Below are 20245 nucleotides of genomic sequence, written 5' to 3' on the forward strand. Positions count from 1 at the left end.
AATTGGAAGGCAAGTCATTGAAGAAGCAAGCAACTCAAACTTATAATAAAGGCAACCAATGGTAAGCAGTGGGTGGGCTGTAAATTATTGCTAAGCCCACAATAGGTCTTTCTCAACCAGAAAACTTGCACTGTCTGATCGGTAAGATCTTACGAAATATAACAAGCATTTGCATTGCAATAGGTCTCGCATTAGGAAAGTTTGAGCTATTGGTATTGTAAATGACAATTTTTTTATTTATGTGTTGGTTTTGAAAATAGCAAAATTAATAGCTTCGTCATTTACAATGCTAATAGTTTTAATTTTCGCAAATGTGACACCTAAAGCATTTGTAATGCGACATGTGTTGTATTTAGGTGACTTAGATGTATTGAAATTACAAATAAAAATGGCTTATTTGTTTAATAATTAATACTTAAATAATAGTTATTGTAATTTATAATGGCAAATGCTTTTGTAAATAACTTTTGTGAAGATTATGTTCATTGTATTTTATTGTGACGAAAATCCAGGAACAGAAGTGAAATATTAACATATTTTTGTGACATTTGTAATAAAGCTTGAAACATTGAGAGAACATATTTGAACCAGTTGTTGTTGAGTGGTTGCACAGATTGATGCTGTGATGGCGCTGACTGATGTTGTTGTGGTGACGAGTGATGCTGTGGCGTTCTGTGATGCTGTGGTAGGTCATAGTGATGTTGTGGTTCCCCTGAGTGATGCTGTGGTGGTGCTGAGTGATGCTATGGTGATGCGATAGATAGATAGAGTGAGGGCGATAGATAGAGGGAGGGCGACAGATATATAGAGTGAGGGCAATAGATATATAGAGTGTTATGGGACACTGAGTGGTATTTGGAGTGTATGTTCAATTGCAGAGTGTGTGAGGGTGCAGAGTGTGAGGGTGCAGAGTGTGAGGTGCGCAGGGTGTGAGGGTGCGCAGGGTGTGAGGGTGCGCAGAGTGTGAGGGTGCGCAGTGTGTGTGTGGGTGCAGTGTGTGTGAGGGTGCAGTGTGTGTGAGGGTGCAGTGGGTGCAGTGTGTGTGAGGGTGCAGTGTGTGTGATGGTGCAGTGCAGTGTGTGAGGGTGCAGTGTGTGTGATGCTGCAGTGTGTCTTGTTTACACTCCATGATACTTCTAAGAACTAAATGAGATACATTAAAAAGTCTATGTTCCCCTCATGTTCTTTCTGTCTTTTAATCTATTTTTTCTCATCTTTAGTTTTGGTCGTCTCACCCCCCTCTATATCTGAATAATTAATGTAGTAACAATGCTCTTGATTTTGAATGTATCCATGAAAATCTAATTCAAAAGTGGTTACAGCATTAAAAATCATTCCGCACGCCAGGTCTGAAGTTATTTCTGCTCTAGTGGTTATTCGGAGTGCAGAAGAATTAGATACATAAATCCTTCTTTGCTTGGACATCTGTAAAAGGGCTACTCTTCATTGTCACTGTTTTATTTATGCAAATCTGAGTTTAAGATGTATTATTTTACAAACGGAACACCCAGGATTTTGCAGCTAGAGATGGCACATATGGCAGCACAAAAGTACTACTTTTTCTGTGCTAAACCAAAAATGTATGTCTTTTTGCAGCAGACCAATATGTGCCGCTTTCTCCTTGATCTGTTAGAGACTCTGCCAATACACCGTTTGTGACCAAGCAGGGTGTCCAGCAGCACTGCAACTCGAAACAGGAGGGTGTCTGATACCAAAGATTGCAGATTATAATAAAAAAAACTCTCATTCTGGCATCGGACAACCTCTACTTCAAAGGTGCAAAGGACAGCGGTTGATGAAGGCTGGGGGTGGTAGTTTACTTGGTAGGCAAAGGTAAGGGGCAGAGGTGACTCGAGAGGGGGCAGGAGGGGCCAGAGGAGTGTGATAGGGGAGAAGGGGTGTTTCAGCCACATGAGTAAAAGGGGAGGTACTGGAGAAGTTGGGTGTGCAGAGGAGTAAAGGGGCTGCAGGATGGTGGTTGCACAAGACAAAGGGCTTTGGGTAGAGAAGAGGCCTGTGGAGAAAGGGAAAAAAGCAGGGAGTCGTGCAGAGCCTGCTTGCATAGAAGGGGGGCCCTGTGCATTTGTACGGTGTTAACAGGCAGGCGACTGAGGTACTTTTTCACCTATTAGTAATCTCTGAGTTTCCTCTCAAGGGCTAATCGTTGACTGACTGACCATTGCTACCATTGGATAGTTAAAGAAGTTGTAGAGTAATATCTAACTATAAGTGTCTTAGTACCCAGAGAACTGGGCTGTATCACATTTGGAACCTCCAGGTGCTCCCTGCAGCCGCCATCTTGAGAAAGAGCCTGGCAGTCATGATTGGTCCTGCAAGTTACCAATAACTGAAGGAATTTGGTGACTGTTCTTGGAACCGTATGTGAATCTGGGATAATACCTTGGAGAAAGACTATTAGGTGTTGTACAAGACAGTACAGGCTACTGAATAAAGAGAAGGATGTTAGAATTGTTAAAGTGGCAGAAGGTGAGGGGGGCATTCCAAGATGGCACCGTGGCACTGCATTACTATGCAGCTCCGCTGCATGCCTGCTGTGAAATCGTAAGGCCAGTATCTTCTGGGTGGCAATAAAGCTGCTGAAAAAAGAGAAATATAAAAAAAGAATGCTGCGCGAGACTTAACATTAAACGCGGCCGCAATTAAACATCAAACGCCGGCCATGAGACTAAACACAAACGCGGCCGGCTGTGGGGAGGAGGGTGGAGAAATGCGAGACACGGCCTGGAGGCCGTGAAATGCGAAGCAGTGGGCGGGGGAGCGGATCCCTTTGAAGTGGGAGGCAGGCGGCTCGGTAGCAAATGGTAAAAAGCACGTGCATGAGCACATGCACTCGACGAAATCCACGATGGTTTCAAAGCTTATTTGGCCCACAATACTCTTGTCTATTTATTCCTTGCGGAAAAGAATAGACGAGACCTAAAAATAGCCACCGTAACATTACTCTGCTGGTCCAAATCCTGGCGTAAAGCAAAATAAAAGCCGATCACCATGGAATCTTATAATAACAAGGAGGGCCTCAATGTCAGAAACACCACCCCCTCAGGGGACAGGGTGCAAGAAGAGGTGTAATGGGACAGAAAAGACAGGAAGACAGGGAAAATGGCAGATGGGAGATGCGGGAATTGTCTGAGGTGGGGCAAAAACATTTAAGGGCAGATACATCAATCTGTTACAACCAGTGCTTTAAATGGGCCGGTACTCATCGGTACTGAGTACCGGCACACGTTTTTTATTTTTACCAAGCCGAGTACCGGCACTTCTCCACTGTCAAGGAGAGTACCGGTACTCAGGTTCTGACTGATATAACGTGGGTACTGACTGGTGTCCGAGGGCCAGCTGAGTGACGGTTTTTGGCAGCATGTTGGCCGTGGCGTCTGTATTATTCAGTTGTGACAACTGGCAGGCTGTCTGGTGGGGCCTGAACGGCCAATTGGAGGCCTGCCGCTGGGTCGTCTTGTTAGTGATTTTGACGATCACAGGTACAAAGGGCCATCTTCACCAATTGGCCTCCCAGTGGGGTCTAATTGTCTTTCTCCTATCTCACTTTCCCCTGCAAATCCACCCCACCCTGCCCCCCTGCTGGGACATTGAGTCCATAAGAGGTGGGGAAGAGGTGGTGGGCTCCCTGGTGCCCAGGTGAGGTGGGAGTTTAAATGACTTCCCCATGGGAGGCCAGGATTGTTCTTCCGCCTGACCTCTACCCTGCTGGACTTTGTACACGCTCGGGACCCTGCAGTGTTCACTGTCTGCAACTGCAAGCTCTCCGTCCCTGGGGCTTTCTGCCGAGGGGAGTGGAGGGAACGTGGGGGTGCGTGAAGGTGAAGAGTGAGGGGGGGCGGAGCAGAGAGTTTAAAGTAGGGAAAGGTAGAGAGGCAGAAGTGGTAAGCGCAGACAGAGATATGTAAGAGGTGGAGAGGCACGGAGAGGGCAGATTAGAAATAGAGTGATGCAAGAGAGTGATAGGATACAATAGGGGACAGAATTAGCTATAAACGGGAGAGATGCGATTGTGGGAGGGATCGCTTGGTTTGAGTTTGAGAGGAACAGAATCGGGACGTATTTGAAAAGAAATGTGAGGAATGCTTGTTTGTGTGTGTGTGCACTCTTGTATATATCAGGATTGCGCCAGATGCAAGCAAGAAGGAACATTAGAATTATTATTTTAAGAAGCTGTAAATATTACAAAACAAGGAAATATGAACATTTGGTGCTTGGCCTTCATTTTGTGTAATGAGTTCACACATTTTGTTTGGATTGATACATTTCTCATGTTTTACTCAGTCCCACACCAATGTAAGTGCCAGAGTCTCTCTCGTCGTAGAGCACATTGATTAGCCTGAAAGTGCTAATCAATGGCTTGGCACATTCAGGGTTTTAGCTATTAATCTGCACATATGGAAAGTTTGAGACCACTATCCAGGAAATTAAAGGACAAAATGAATACTCAATAGAAGTGTTTTTGTATTATGTCTCGTCCCGCCTCTAACCCTGCCCACTAGCCACGCCCCCTCGCTCAATTTAATGAGTACCTGCACTTATTTTTTTCCAATATAAAGCACTGGTTACAACACACTCTCCGCTATCCCAACATGGTCCCGTTTGACTACAGGAAGGTTCAAGAAATGTTCTGACCTGATATTTTTTCTTGGCCCCCTTCTGTCCCTCTGGAGTCGATGTGGTACTAGATGTCTTGGTGTCTTTTAGAAATGCCTGAGCCGCCTCCGTCTGATGAAAAATACAGCAGAGCTCTCAAGTTTCCAAGGTCCACTCTTGAGAAGTCAACCAGTGCAGGTGTTTTATTTTTGCATTCTGGGACTTGTAGTCCTATTTTTATAATGGAATGATCAGGACTACAAGTTGCAGAATGCCATGGAAAACCCTGGACTGGACGACCTACTTAAACACGGAGTTGGGAGGATTAAGAGCTTGAGTGGGACTGGCTGCACTGCGGCCTAGAAGCCCCCATGTCATGTGTAACTCAGTCAACCTGTGCTGAGTTTTTAGTCAACACCATGGTGATTTCTGAGCTTGTCTTCTTTTTGTGTTGTTCGTAATGAAAACAGTGGTAGAGTCGCATTAAAAAAAGTATGGGAACTGTTGCTCCGCCCAGTGAGGCTGGGTGAGTGATCTGGGGGCGTGGTTAAAAGTGTGGCATACATTTTTTTCTTCGGTCTTTCACCTTCAGGTAACTACATATATAATAGCACACAGCTTACATGAAAATTAAATGTGTTATGTTAATCAGTGGGAAATACCCTATCAAATAATACAAAAGGTCTATTAGTTAACACAATTGAATTCTGTTTGAAGCAGTGGAGAATAGTGACTTTTATATGTATATGATCATCTGCAAGAAATTAGAACGGGTTTGGCTTAAAAACTATTGTGAGGCCGATAAAAAAGTCTTAAATCGGGTTTGGCACTTTACAAAGATTCGATAGGGAAGGCAAAACAAACCTATTTCACCAGCCGTGTTAAGGAGGCTAAGAATTCGCCAAAGGAGCTTTTCCAGGCAGTCGTGAGCTTAGCAGCCCCCAAGTCTGATACAGCGCCCCCCAGTCAGGAACTATGCGAGGGCCTAGCAAAGTTCTTCCAAAATAAGGTGGAGACGATCTTTAACTCGCTGGACGGTCACGTTAGGGCCAGCCTGCCAGTTGCCAGTCAGGAGATCGAGACGATTAGCACGCAAGAGGGCTGGTCCCTGTATCCGTCCCATTTAAGCGAGGAAGCTGCTGGGGTTAATATACAGGAGGGCAGGTTCTTGAGGTTCTCCCCTGTAAGTGAGGAGGAGGTAAGGAAGAGGCTGCTGAGCATTACATCGGGCTCTCCTTGTGACCCGTGCCCGGCTGCTATTGCTAAACTAGCGGCTGCCCCGATTGCCATCATACTTGCCAAAGTCATGATGGAGGCCGGCGATTTTCCATCCTGTTAGAAACAGGCTTCAATCCTTCCCCTTCTTAAGAAATCTAACTTGGACATCTCTGACCCAAACAACTACCGCCCCATTGCGAGGCTACCTCTACCAGCCAAGTTAATAGAGGAAATTATGAATAGTCAGCTCAGTGCATTCTTAGGGGCTGTGCAGGCCCTGGATCCATCGCAGCATGGATTCAGAGCCGGGCACAGCACGGAATCCGCCTTAATTAAATCAACTGAAAACATCAGGAAAGTGTTGGACGCAGGAGGCAAAGCCGCCCTGATCCTGTTGGACCTGTCAGCAGCCTTTAATACGGTCCACCATGGTATTTTGGTGGACCGTTTGCTGGCCTGCGGGATCCAGGGGAAAGCCTATAAGATCTTGAAAGCTTTCCTCTCTAACAGAAGTCAGGTGGTTGGTTCTGGGGGAGTTCGAGTCAAAACCTTTCGTGCTCCCTTGCGGGGTGCCCCAGGGCTCGTCCCTGAGTCCCACCCTGTTTAATGTTTATGTTTCCACCTTGGCGCCAGTCATTCGCTCTCATGGGTTTGAGTTAACATCTTATGTAGGCGACACGCAGGTTGTGGTGTCACTGCTTCCTGGGAGAGAAGACGGTATGGACAGCAGATTCAAAGATTGTATGTTAGCAGTCAGTAACTGGATGACAACGAACTGCTTAAAACTAAACTCGGCAAAAACCGAAGTGCTGCTGTTTGGGGCCAGAGATAACTTCTGGACCCCAAAATGGTGGCAGGACGAGTTGGGTCTTCCTCCCTCTCCAGTCTCGAAGGTTAAGAACCTTGGGGTTCTGATGGACGATAAACTGACCTTTAGGCCCCAAGTAAGTGCTCTGTCATCTGCGATCCACCTCACTCTGAGGACAATACGCAAGATCCTGCCCTCCTTGCCCGATGAGTACAGGAAAACAGTGGTGACAGCGCTGGTCCAGTCACGCCTCGATTATTGTGATGGCCTACTGCTCAATGCCCAACATGGCCTGCTTAATAAGCAAAATGCAGCTGCCCGCCTTATCACAGGCACTCCCAAGTTCGCCTCCGTCTCTCAAGAGATGGCCAAGCTGCACTGGCTTCCGGTACGGAAACGGATTGCCTTTAAGGCCTTATGCACAGTGTTTAAGGCTCTCGGGGGTTGGGCCCCCCATGCCTAGCCCAGTACTTTCAATGGTACAAGCCCGGCAGACAACTAAGGTCTGCTGACCAGGGTCTGATTGTGATTCCACGAACCAGGAAAGCTCAATGGGGGGGGGGGGGCTGGCAGAAGCTTCTCTTTGGGGGCAGCGAGAGCTTGGGATGCCCTTCCACTGGTCCTAAGACAGGCCACTGAGCTAGTGACTTTTTGGAAACTCCTGAAAACATGGCTTTTCACTCACTAATTCCGGGCTTAGTCAGGGGAGCGGTCATCTAGCGCCAGGACACCGTCTGGTAACAGTGCGCTTTATAAATGTCACAAATAAATAAATAAATAAATGTTTAGTGCCTCAATGCCCCAGTCTAGACTCTGGCAGAAAGCACTGTGAATATGAAATTCACTATTTTAAACTTGCATTACTCACAATATAGACTAAGATGCTCCAAAATGCACAGAAATGTTTAAGATAGAAATGTGATTTCAACATATAGATTTTGGAAATATCCAGATTGTACATAGTGCAGAGTTTTTATAGAACTGTCTTTTAATAACACACTACACAGCTCAGCTGATGGCTCCTTTAAAGTACCCTTGAAAAACAATACATGAGTGTTACCAGGAAACTAGAAGTGATTCCATCAATGAAAGCCAATAGCAGCTTAGGGCACCCTTCCCAGTTGTGCTCATTTACATTTCCTTCCGGCAGCGGCCCCCTGCCCCTCCCCCGGTTTCCCCGCTCAGGAGACTCCGTGACTTACACTGGTGCTGAAGTATTTCAAGAGTCAGAATTAGCTCCAAGGGTCATCTTTTCACACAAAGTGGGGGGCCTGTTTTTTCTAAAATTAAATAGGTATTGACATTTCGTGCCCCTCAAACCCTCCCCCCACTTCGACCACTGAATGAAGAGTGCACCCAGTCCCGAGCACCTAAATGGCGGCTGGAAACAGGCCAGGGTCACAGGTGGCGTCAGGGCAGGGGGGCATCTGTGCACTCCGGCGTTTACCAGATGACTCCGGGTCAGTTGGAGCGCCGCGCTCCAGGCCTGGACTTTCTTTTTGTCAAATCGCTGTTTTGAAGATTTACCAGAAATACAATTCCCAGAATGCAATTGTTGTTAAAGGGCAGGCCGGTTCATGGGTCATTCCAAGGCATATACAATCAATTGCACATAAGCAAATAACTAAAGGGGGAAATAAAAACTGAAGAATGCATTTATTTCAATCCGTAAACACGAAGGGCCAGAAAATATAAAATGTGCGACTGCACCCTCCCCCGGGCCACTGTTAGCTGGACCGCTGCTGCCCCCCTGCCGGCACCGCGGATCTCTGGGGGGAATTGGGAGAGCGTCCCTGAGAGCTGTGCCATTTCCTGTTGACTTGGAAGCCATTGGCGAGGCCACTGCTGTTTATTAACGCCTCCCTGCGCCTTCATTAGGGTTTAGGGCTTTGCTACAAACAGAACAAAGGCTTTAATCTAGAGAGGTGTCAGCAGGCGCCCCTCCCCCCATCTGGTGTTTGAGCAGATATCAGCTCTGTTGTGAGTGGCCTCCGCCCGAGTGCATGTAGTGGACGTTTCTTCTGTGGTCTCCAAAGCCAGCCCTCGCCCCTTTTAAGCCACTGTTAAAAGCCGGGCACTTTCACTTGGCCTCAGACCGAAAGCGCGTAGAGAGGACGTTTCCCTCGCTCGTGTCTTCAAGCCCTGCTGGACACAGCCCACCTCCCCGCTTAACCCGGGCATTGAAGCTGCCTGCAGGTCTATTGCCTTCGCCTGGCCTGTCTGAGTGGGATAGCCTGGGCCTGTTTCTCTCTGCCTGCTTGTCTGCAAGAAACTCTCTCGGGTTTGGGACTGCAACTCCCTTTTTAGGCTAAATCTCAGCTTGGGGGACCCCGAGTAAAGCCCCTCTCCTTGCCTGGTTCTCTGATGCTCTCTTAAAGCTAACCCTCTCTTAAATTGGAGTCTGACTCCGTGCTGTAGGCCAGGCCTGAGCTTTTGAGGGCACAGAGTGGGGGTACTTCCCTCTGACTGAGGCCCAGGTCTCCTGAACCAGGCTTGGTTGCTCAGTCCTGCTCTGGTCCTGAAGATGGTCCTTCTTCTGTCCTGGCTGGTCGCCCTCTGGCTTCTGGTGGCCCCTTCTGGTGGGGTTCCCAACCTCAAACTTCAGGAGAGCCTCTTTTTGAGGTCTTTAGGTTTGTCCTCGCGCCCCAACCCAGTGTCCCCCGCGCCGGTGCCATCCGTCCTCTGGAAGATCTTCAAGAACAAGGCCAACCTGCCCCCGGAGAAACGCCGAGCCGCGCTCTGCCGCGTGGAGGAACTGGATGTGGACGGCAACATCATCCGCGTCTTCCCAGACCAAGGTACTGCGCATGCGCTCTGCGTCCCACGCCTGGTGGTGCGACCAGGAGGGTCCCACCCAAAGGGGGGAAATTCTTTGTTGGCATTTTGAGTAAATTAATTAACAACAAAGAACTATAATGTCTATATACATAATTGGGATGTATAAAAATGCTTGATATATTTCGAAGAACATCCTGGTGCCCTCTCGCTAGACATTTTAATGGACCTTGTGTTTAGTCCTGGGCTTTCATGCGACAACCTAGTGCATTCTGGTTCTTGTAGTTTTAGTTGATTTGATTGAACACATATATCGTAACACGCATGATGTCGACTGTTTGTAGAAAGAAAGACCTGGCGTGAAAAGATTGTTTGTGAAGACATGGAGGGAAGCAGCTACCCCAACTAGCTCATGTCATGTGGGTAACCTACATACTGCCCAATTAAAAAAAAATATTTGTAAGTCAGCACCAATGAGAACAATTAAGTTTGGCCCTACAAATATGCTTAGTACTGCTGGCAGAAAAATATGGATTGGCTGGAAATCGCCCAGATGATGTTGGCCCAGTTGATGTTGACTATTGTGTCCCCGAAGAAAAAATCCTCTATATTACCAAAAACAGGAATGCATGGGATCGGAGTGGAACTGGCAGACACATTAACTATGCAGCTGAAAATCTTCCCCCAGCTCTACTAGGATTACTTAAGGCCCGTTTCCTAAAGTTAGGTGACGTGTTAACATTCTGACCCAGCCATGGTAATTAAAAAAAACAAAAAAACATAGTATTAAATTGTACTTTTTCGAATGTAATCTTAAATTTACATCTTATCGGAAAGAGTCTAAAAATAAAGCCACTTTTCTTTATTTAATTAAAATACGATTTGACAAATTACCCGTGAGTCCTAGCAGTGCTGTTGTGTAGAGAGTACGTTAAAGGGGGGTGAGTCCCTACCTCAGGCAGGCCGGTCAAAGTATAAATCCCTTGCCTCTGCCCCAGTGAAGACCAGTGTGTAGGTCTCATAAAGTTCTTGTCTGATTTTTTTATATTTCTATGTTTGGTGGCTTATATCAGAGAAAAAGATGGGGGTTTTCATTGGATAACTTAGCCGATGTTCTGACCTTAAATAAAGCAAGCTTATGAACATAATTTCTAAGTAGTCCGGGATCCCACACGCTTTCAGTTAATTTTTTTTAATTTTCTTACTATATTGGCAATATGATGAACCATTGCAAGTTGGGATGTTGAGGGCCCATCTAAACATTAAACTGCAGGTCCCAGCATGCAATCTGCGGCCTCTGCTGCAAAACCCAAGACTGGCTCATGGTGTTACATATGACACACTGTTGCTTCGTGCCTATGCCAAACTCAGCATAGCAACGAGTGAGGTCCAAAATGGCACTATAGGCTCCCTAAAACTCATTTTCAAAATGTAGGCAGCATATGCGATTCCAAGTCACAGATATAACTAGTTGATTAATTATTCCCTCACTGATTCTCTTGCAGCCCAACTTGTGTTTTTGCGTTTTGAAAATGATTTAAAGCATTTTTATTTTTACATGTATTTTAGTTGGAGTAGTGATCCACTGTGTCACCACAGACTATTTTCTGTACCGGTCTTTCGTTAGACTGATGCATTATGGGTACTGTGGTCTTGTTCTGCATCCATTGAACTAATTACACCAGCACACTTGATGGAAATTATTTGGAGTTGAAAGACCAGGGCTGAAAACGGCGTCCTTGATGACATGGAATGAGATGACCACTCTACTCTAGTTTAAATGCTTCTTTATGTACTTAAAATCGAATGTTACCATATTTTTCCCTCGCCTCTACTTGCTCCCTCTCGCATATGCTTTCTTGATGTGGGTTTGGTTTTAACAAGATATATAAAATGCTACTGGTATAAGGTGTGCCTGCTCCAACCATGCCATGTCGGCAGGACAGCCTTTACCTGCCCCCAGGGTTCCTTCAACTCGCCAATGCCTTCTGGGATCTTTAGTCTTTTCCAGTTATTTGAATTAATGCACCAAGTGGCAGTATTTTGTTAAATGAAAGCAGAGGACTGGGAAAGTAGTGTCCTGCTAACAAGAAGTGTTATTGCTGTCCTCACAATCGCACATTTTCTCTTTTTCTTTACAATTGCAGAAGAAAATAGTTTTATGTTTTAATAAACTGTTTAAGGAGAAAGTAATGTTTATTTACAGGGCCTATTTAACGGCGACAGCTGACGCACAACATTCTCTACAGACTGTGATTTAATGTTTTTTGTGTAAGTTAGGTTGTCCCATGTCCATTATCAGCAATGCAATCAAGCCTGCTTTCAACTACTTGTGGTTTTACTATTTTTGGGTTAAAAAATCACGAGGACTGTAAGTACCAGAACGTAATGGGCTTAAGCATTCGTCAAGACCAGCACGTGGCTTGCCTGCTGTAGCTAAAGTAGGCACCAGGTGGTGCCGTTGTTCCATGAATCTTAAGCTGTACAAAATATATACTCGTGCAGCTTCTCTTGGGACATAGGTGCATTAAACTTCCACAATATGCTGTGGCTGGTTAGGCCGGTGGGGCTGGGGCTGACATGCCATTGACCGTCATTATGGTTGACATTTCTGGAGTGCTACAGGGACCCCCTAGGGCAGTGGTTCCCAAACTTTTTTGACCGGTTGCTCCCCTGACCTAATCGGCAGTTGGCCGTGGCTCCCCACCATTTTTTTACCGGTGGGTGGGTCGGTGGTGTGTACCTCCTGTTATCTTCCTTAAAGTATTTGGGACGCAATGAAGGTATTATATTGGTTGGAATGCTTGAATTATTAATCTCATCCACTGGCAATCACTTTGGCTGCATCCCAATCCATCGTTTTTTTCCCCAACCGAGTACCTGGTCCCAAACCCTTATTTATGCTAGCTGCTGCTTTCAGTACCTTTTGGTACTGAGACCCGCTCTGAGAAAATGGAGCATTGAGTTTGGTCTGTCATAATCAGTATCCCCAGCCTTATTTTTACACTAAAAAGGTCTGTCCTTCCATCTGTGTGCCCATCTATATCCAAACATATTCAACCATTTGCACACCTATCCACCATATATCCTTCCGTTCATCATTTCACTCATCCATCCCTCCATCCACCCTTTCACTCATCCATCCATTATTCATCTACCCACCCTTTCACCCCATCCATCTGTACAATCATCCATGCATCCACTCTTCCACCCAGCCATCCATTCACTTACTCATCCATCGACCCATTCACTTACTCATCCATTCACCCAGTCATTTATCCTTCCACCCATTCACCCTTTCAGTCATTCATCCTCCCTTTCTCTCTCCATCCCCCTTTCACTTATCCATCCATCTACCCACCCATTTACTCATCCATTCATGAATCCATCCATTGATCCTATTAGTCATCCATTCTTTCACTCATCCAACCATCCGTTCACTCATCCAGCCATCCGTTCTCTCATCCATCCACCCTTTCACTTCACTCATCTATCCATCCTTTTGTCCATCTACCCCCTTTCACTAACTCATCAATCCTTACATCCACCCTTTCACTCATCCATCCATTCACCATTTCACTTATCAATTCATCCATCCACCCATTCACTTGCCCATCATCTACCCTTTCATTCATCCACCCATCCATCCTTTCACACACCCATCCACCAATTCACTCGCCCATCAGCTGCCCTTTCACTCATCCATCCATCCTTTCACACACCCATCCACACTTTTACCCATCCATCTACCCTTCCACCCATACATCTACCCTTTCACCCATACATCCATCTATTTATCTTTTCTCTCATCCATATTTCCATTCATTCACTCATCCGTCCATCCTTTCTTTCATTATCTATCCATTCCCCCTTTCATTCATGCATTCATCCTTTCAGTAATCATCCAGCCATTCAGACATTCCTTCACTTATTTACTCACCCACCTTTTCACATTATGAGCTGAGCCTTTGTTTGCAGAGTGGCAGGCAGAAGAGTCCCATCAAGAATGAACTAAAGCAAGGGGTGGGCTGGTGGAGAGTTCACTATGCCCCTGCACATAGGCAGATTGAAAACGTAGAAGTCATGCATGATGCACAGTGCCAGGATGTGAGGTTACTGTAACATGGTGTTGTTTCCAGGGCTTTAAGCGGTGTAAAAAAACTGGGGGGGGGGTCTCTTCAAAGGGGGTGTTTGACGTAATTAAGAGCGCAGCTTAAAACACCTAGGCTAAAAATATGCGCTTAGCATAGTGTTCTGCCTCACTGGTATTATGTTGTCTCTGTCATTGCATCCAGATATATAATACAGCAAGTATCATTACACCCCAACAAGACAGAACTATTGGCTTTGTCAATGGTTGCTAGTTCCTTAAAAAAAAAAAATAGCAACCATGGCTTTGTTGAATACAATATTGAAAATACTTCAGTTCTAAAATGACAGGACAGTGAGCGACCTGTTCTTTTAAACTTATTTTACAGGCTTCTTTGAATAAAGTGTTTTCTAACGTTGCAGCGTGGGCGTTTTACTTTTTATCGTACAGAATGCCCTTCTGTACACTGAGGCAGGAGGAGGCCGCCACATGGTGTCACACCCCCAGACTGCCCCATTGTCATTCAGTAAGTGGCAATCAGCGGCAGACAGAATGACAATGGACGGGAGGGGATGCTCTTGTGCTCCAGGAGGAGTGCGAGGCGCCTCCAGCAGCAGGGGTGAGGCCTCTCACAGGGGAGCAGCGCTGCTCCCTGTGATGGCCAAAATTACAGATAGAGTGCGCGGCGCCCCTGGCACCTCATTACGGCGCACCGGGGCGCCGCGGCGCACAGTTTGGGAACCACAGCCCTAGGGGTATTGCAGTGCTAGGCAGGAGCGAATGGGCTAAAAGCACTTCTTTGATGGGTTAGTACGGTAGCATGGAATCAGCCTGCTGCAAATTAGCCTAATTTCTCTACAGGAAGGGTACTCTTAGCCCCAAGACTGACACTTTTGGTGACCCTTTCTTCCTATCTCTCTTTCAGGGCGCTTTGTTCCCAACGAGGAGTTGAAGAAGCCCCTTTGCCTGGACAAGCGTCTATACTTCAATTTCACGGCTATGGAGGAAGAGGAAGAGTTGACGCTGGCCCGCCTGGAGGTCAAATTCAGCCACAACTCCTATAGCGGGCAGGTGTTTGACCTGCGGCTCTACCGGACTCTGCGGATGAGCCTGAAGGGCATGTCGGCCCACAGGGAGACCCGGCGCCTCCTGGTCGAGCAGTCATTTCGGCTGCTCCGCAAGTCTCTCTCATTTGACCTAACGGAAGTGGCTCAGGACTGGAGGAACCCCGCCAAAAACTTGGGCCTGATCTTGGAAATTTCTGCACTCGACGACGAAGACCTAAATCAGGCCTCGACGTGGAGCCACTGCTCTGGGATCCATTCGTTCCTGTACACCTCCATGCTTGCGGTCTCTCTCCACCCTGCTCAGTGCAAGGTGTCCAGGAGGACCAAGAGGAGCGCTTCCCACCCGCTTGTCACGCCCAGCAACATCTGCAAGCGCCGGCGCCTCTACATCGACTTCCGCGATGTTGGCTGGCAAAACTGGATCATTGCCCCGCAGGGTTACATGGCAAACTATTGCCACGGTGAGTGTCCATACCCACTGACTGAGATCCTGAATGGCACCAACCACGCAATCCTGCAGACCCTAGTTCACTCCATGGAGCCGGAGGACACCCCACAGCCCTGCTGTGTCCCCGTCCGCCTCTCCCCCATTTCCATGCTTTACTACGACAACCACGACAATGTGGTGCTGAGACACTACGAAGACATGGTGGTGGATGAGTGCGGATGCAGGTGATTGCTGCATATTGGCTGCATTTAATTTCTTTTAACATGAACTATTTTCTGAAATGCATTTAATATTTTTGATAATTTGAGCATTGTACATGAAATAATTTTGATAGCAATAAAGGCTTGTTTTTTTGAAGCTGTGATCAGTTGGATTTCATTGTAATTTGCATTTGGGGGTTCCAAAAACAAAGTGGCTGCAGCAGAAGACATGTGATCAGTTACTTTTTAACAGAGGGCAAACCCATAACTAGGCATGCATATAAATGTACAAACAGTACATGAGGCTGAGATGGAAAGGAGAGGTGGGCCGGACATCAGTGGGTGAGGGGTATTCATGGATTAAAGACAAATACTAGTATTTTGGGATGGGCCCATCGAACATTCATGTGTGTAGTACGCGTCTGATGCCATTTGCACAGCTACTAGAGGAGTCCTTCTCAACCAGAAGATTGACTGAAGGACCATGTTTATTACCAGAACTAGTAGATGTCAAAGCATGTACACACCTGGGTATCCTGTAACATGAAATGTTTGGGGGTTTAGCCCCATGTTGGTAAATTGGAACAGTCCAATATTAGTGTGTTGGGGGCTATTAGAACTGGGCTAGCCAGCAATTCATGGGGTCGAGCCTAGCCATTAGTGTGGCCTGACTTCTAAGAGCTAAAACACGAGTTTCGCCATCAAAGGTTTTAGCATGTAAATGACAGCAAACATCATGTAAAAAATATACTACTTCAAATTGTTTTTAGGTCTCGTGACCTATCAATGCGCATTGAGCGGAGCGAGACTATAGGGCTTTAAACAGACTTTAACTAACTGGCGATTTGGTGCTGTGCCCGTGCGCTTTTAGGTCAATGCGCAAGCGCATTGACCTAAAATGCGTGTGCACAGCATCAAATTGTCAGCCATCTGTTGCCCAGCTTGGTGCCGCTCCACCCCCTGCGGCATCAAAGGCTTTCACGGCCGGCCAACCGTGCTTTCAGTTTCACGGGCGGCCGGCCGTGTGAAGTGCGGCCGTGTCGCATTTCTCCACCCCCCCCCCTCCCCACAGCAATGCCCTCCGTCTTGTTTCTCTCTCTCTCTCTCTCTTAGTTAGGCCTTTGCTGAGCGTTGCTGGATGTCTTTCAGAGGGCTAGAGTGGGGCCCGCGCCCTTGGTATTTTCTAGTCGTCATGTATGAGAAAACGTCTACTTTACCAGCCTTGCTGGGATGAAAATCTTACTTTAAAATACGATAGCAGTCTGAAATGTTTTCACAAACGTTGCTCCGCTGTCTGAAGGCTGACGTCAGCAACCAGCTGCCTGGATGCGGAGGCCATTTTAATGCTGCAACCAGCTTTGGTTTGCCTTGAGCTGCGTATCCCTTTCGGTGATAGTGACAAGCAGGCTATAAACTGTGTAATGGTTTGACCAAGGGGGCTGCGGGATAGCCGTTACTTTAATTACGGGCTGGCATCAGAAGTTATAGGATTATTACTTATATGCCTGGGGCTCGACCAGTGGAGGGAAAAGCGTCTGCAGGAATTGGACATTAGGTCGCTTGAGTGCGGTTCCGGCCTTGTTTGTTTCACGCTCGAAATATTACATTAGTGAGACTCAAAAGGACGCTGGCGGATGGACCGCACATGCGCAGACGCCCCTGCAGTTTGTGTTCCTATTATCTCGCGCCTCAGCCCAGGCATACATATCTATTACGATCGTTGCGTAACGTGGCCGCTTACCAGAGTAGGATCTGGCTTCAAAAGGTCACAGGTCGTGTCAGTCTTTGGCACTCCGTAAATCATCTTGGGAGTAGGCAGCATGCATTTTACTACCTTTGCAAAAACCTCACTAAGTGCATTTTCTTCATTCTTTTGGACGCTATCGGGAATAACGACATTCTTTTGGACGCTATCGGGAATAACGACATCCATATAGGCAGCATGAAGAGGGTTTGGCATCCTTGCTGGGACACAGACGCTACTCACTGTGGGCAAAAGCGGACACCACTGGTACATTTTCAACATAAGGAGTCCATCAGGGTTCAGCCGTCTTGTATTCCTTATTTTAAACTTGTATTGATGTTGTAAGTTTCTCGTTTCTCGTTACAGACCTATAGTTCAGTTACTGGAGTGGATACCTGACACCATACATACACTGCAGCTCCGGGTAGTGTATAAAACGAGTGCCTTGATTATACCGTGCTAGCAGGAAGGGTGACATTATTCCTGAGGAATGCCACTGACACCTCCTTGGAGGATTGAATGGGCAGAAAAATGTAGACCTCAGTTTGTAGATTTTTCCCCCAAAGTTTCTTTCATCCTGCCACTAGGGGATTCAAAAAATGGTATAGATTCCACCCTTATAGATCGTTTTAACACGCACACATACTCCTTTTTCCCCTCTGCACTCCCACACACCCTTATAAACTAGACAAGTAACTAACTCTCATCCCTGCCAAGCACTGTTTTCTCATCAATAATTTTATTGTAAATGTTTACAACTAAACAACGTCCTAAAAAGACAATGAAAATGTGTTTACCCTCAGCCTTAGTTTACAGAACCCAGAATTTAAAATCAAGAAATATGCCATAAAGCATTCAACCCATGCAACACTCAACATCACAATTCCTGTACCAGGAATGGCATTTCCATACTAAATGACTGAGTCACTGCAATATGAAAGCACACAGAGCACTGACTCTCTCACTCACTCAATCACTCACTCACTGACTCTCCCACTCACTCACTGACTCTCCCACTCACTCACTGACTCTCCCACTCACTCACTGACTCTCCCACTCACTCACTGACTCTCCCACTCACTCACTGACTCTCCCACTCACTCACTCTCAACACATATTGCACTACAAATGCAATAGGTGTCACATTTGTGAAAGGAAAAGCTATCGGCATTGTAAATGCAAATGCTATTAATGTATGTATTCAAAACCAACACATGTGTCATTTACAATGCAAATAGCCCAAACTTTATTCACTGCCTTTGCCAGTGCTTGTTGAATTGTGTCGTAAGCACAGTCCATTGCAACTGCGGAGCCCAGCCATTTGAGGTGTTATTTTTTTTCATACAGGCATACAGCCAAAGGGACCTAGATGTTGCTTCACACAGTACCAAGGCCATTTCACCCCCTCGCCCACTCATCCTCACACACCTTCACTCACCCTCACACCCTCAACCCCCCCTCACAATCCTCTCACCCTCCTCACCCTCAGACCCCTCACCCTCACACACCCACACCCTTACCCTCACCCCCTGTCACTCACACCCCTCACTCACCCTCACTCACCCTCACACCCCCTCACTCACCCTCACACACCTTCACACCCCCTCACCCTAACACCCTTACCCTCACCCCCTCACCCTCACACACCCCCAGTCACCCTCACACTCACACACCATCACACACCCTCACATCCTCTCACCCTCACAAACCCTCACTCACCCACCCTCACCCTAAAACCCTCACTCACCCTAACACCCTCACACACCCTCACACACCCTCACCCTCGCACCCTCTCACCATCAGCCCCCCTCACCCTCACACACCCTTACCCTCATCCCCTCACCCTCACACCCCCTAACCCTCACCCTCACACACCCTCACACACCCTCACACCCCCTCACCCCCTCACACCCCCTCACCCCCTCACACACCCTCACCCTCACACACCCTCACTCACCCTCACCCTCACACCCTCACACACCCACTCACCCTCCCTCACCCTCACACCCCTCACCCCACTCAGTGCTACAACACATATTGTGTTACAATAGGTGTCACATTTGCGAAAGATAAAACTATTGGCATTGTAAATAACAAAGCTATTAATTTCGCTATTTTCAAAACAAGCACATAAATAAAAAGTGTCCTTTACAATACCAATAGCTCAAACTTTCCTAATGCGAGACCTATTGCATTGCTGTGCTTCTCTCCCCTGCTGCACTCTCCTGCTCTTTAGAGATGTGGCCTAACGACCAGAGCTGCCATCTAAGTCACGTAAATACAAAACATGTTGCATTCCAAATGCTATAGGTGTCACATTCGCGAAAGTTATAACTATTGGTATTGTAAATGACAAAGCTATCAATTTAGCTATTTTAAAAAGCAACAAATAAATAAAATATTTGTCATTTACAAGACCAATAGCTCCAACTTTTCTAATGCGAGACCTATTGCATTTCCAATGCTTGTTTTATTTTTGAATGCTTCTGTTTTACATTCGTTTGTCCTCCCGGCATTAACAAATATTAAAATTAAGCTTTTAAACATGGGCCCCCATGCCCTGACATTATGCTTTGAGTGAGCCTAGGTATGTCAGCTTTTCATGTACAGTATACACAAGCCAATGTTGTGCTAAGTGGAGCAACCTTGTTGCTTAGTAATTGATACGCAAGAGTGTTTTTTTCTATTTAGAGCACATCCCGAACAGAATTTATCTAAGGTGCACTTTAATCTAACGATCAATCAAAATAATGCTCAGTGTATTAAAGTGCTTTGGATAGGATCCCAGAATTTGGTCAAGTGGGGAGATTTCACAGCCGTAGGCAAGTTTTGAAAATGGCCACATTAGGTGACAGTCATACCTGTGGGGTTAGTTGGCTCGTAGCAGCATGTTTCTGCAGAAGGGCCTGAACTAAAAGTGTGGATTTGCAAAAGGTGCCGTACCAGTGGTATTAAGGTGGCTAGTGAGGCTGAGTGTAGGGCGTGAGAACGCAGGCAGCGAAGTCCGGGGTGGTCTGTATTCCCAAATGCGTGTCTTGGGATTGAATGTATGTAGCGCGAGAGCAGGGAACCAAACACAATGCGTGTTTGAATCGTGTTTTCAATGACATCCAGGGTTGAGGCATGAATCCAGGGCACTAGGACTTTTGTTCGTGATGTTGCGTTGAATCGTCTTTTCATTAACTGACCTCTTTTTCTGTACCCTTCCGTCAGAAGTTTTGAAGATCCACCCACCATACTGAAGAACTTGGTTCAACTATCTCTTTGTAGAGTTGGAGGGT

At 46.5% G+C, this 20245-nt stretch overlaps 1 protein-coding gene across 1 annotated transcript; it reads left to right on the top strand.

Annotated features, from left to right (window-relative positions):
- Positions 1-8475: 8475 nt before the first annotated feature.
- Positions 8476-15375, top strand: GDF1 (growth differentiation factor 1). Its single transcript, XM_086946328.1, has 2 exons — positions 8476-9438; positions 14431-15375. Exons 1-2 carry the CDS (start codon positions 9165-9167, stop codon positions 15246-15248), a joined length of 1092 nt encoding a protein of 363 aa, XP_086802454.1. The 5' UTR covers positions 8476-9164; the 3' UTR covers positions 15249-15375.
- Positions 15376-20245: the final 4870 nt, after the last annotated feature.

Source organism: Lissotriton vulgaris, chromosome 12 (assembly GCF_964263255.1).
Source record: "Lissotriton vulgaris chromosome 12, aLisVul1.2, whole genome shotgun sequence".
NCBI classification, from domain to species: Eukaryota; Metazoa; Chordata; class Amphibia; order Caudata; family Salamandridae; genus Lissotriton; species Lissotriton vulgaris.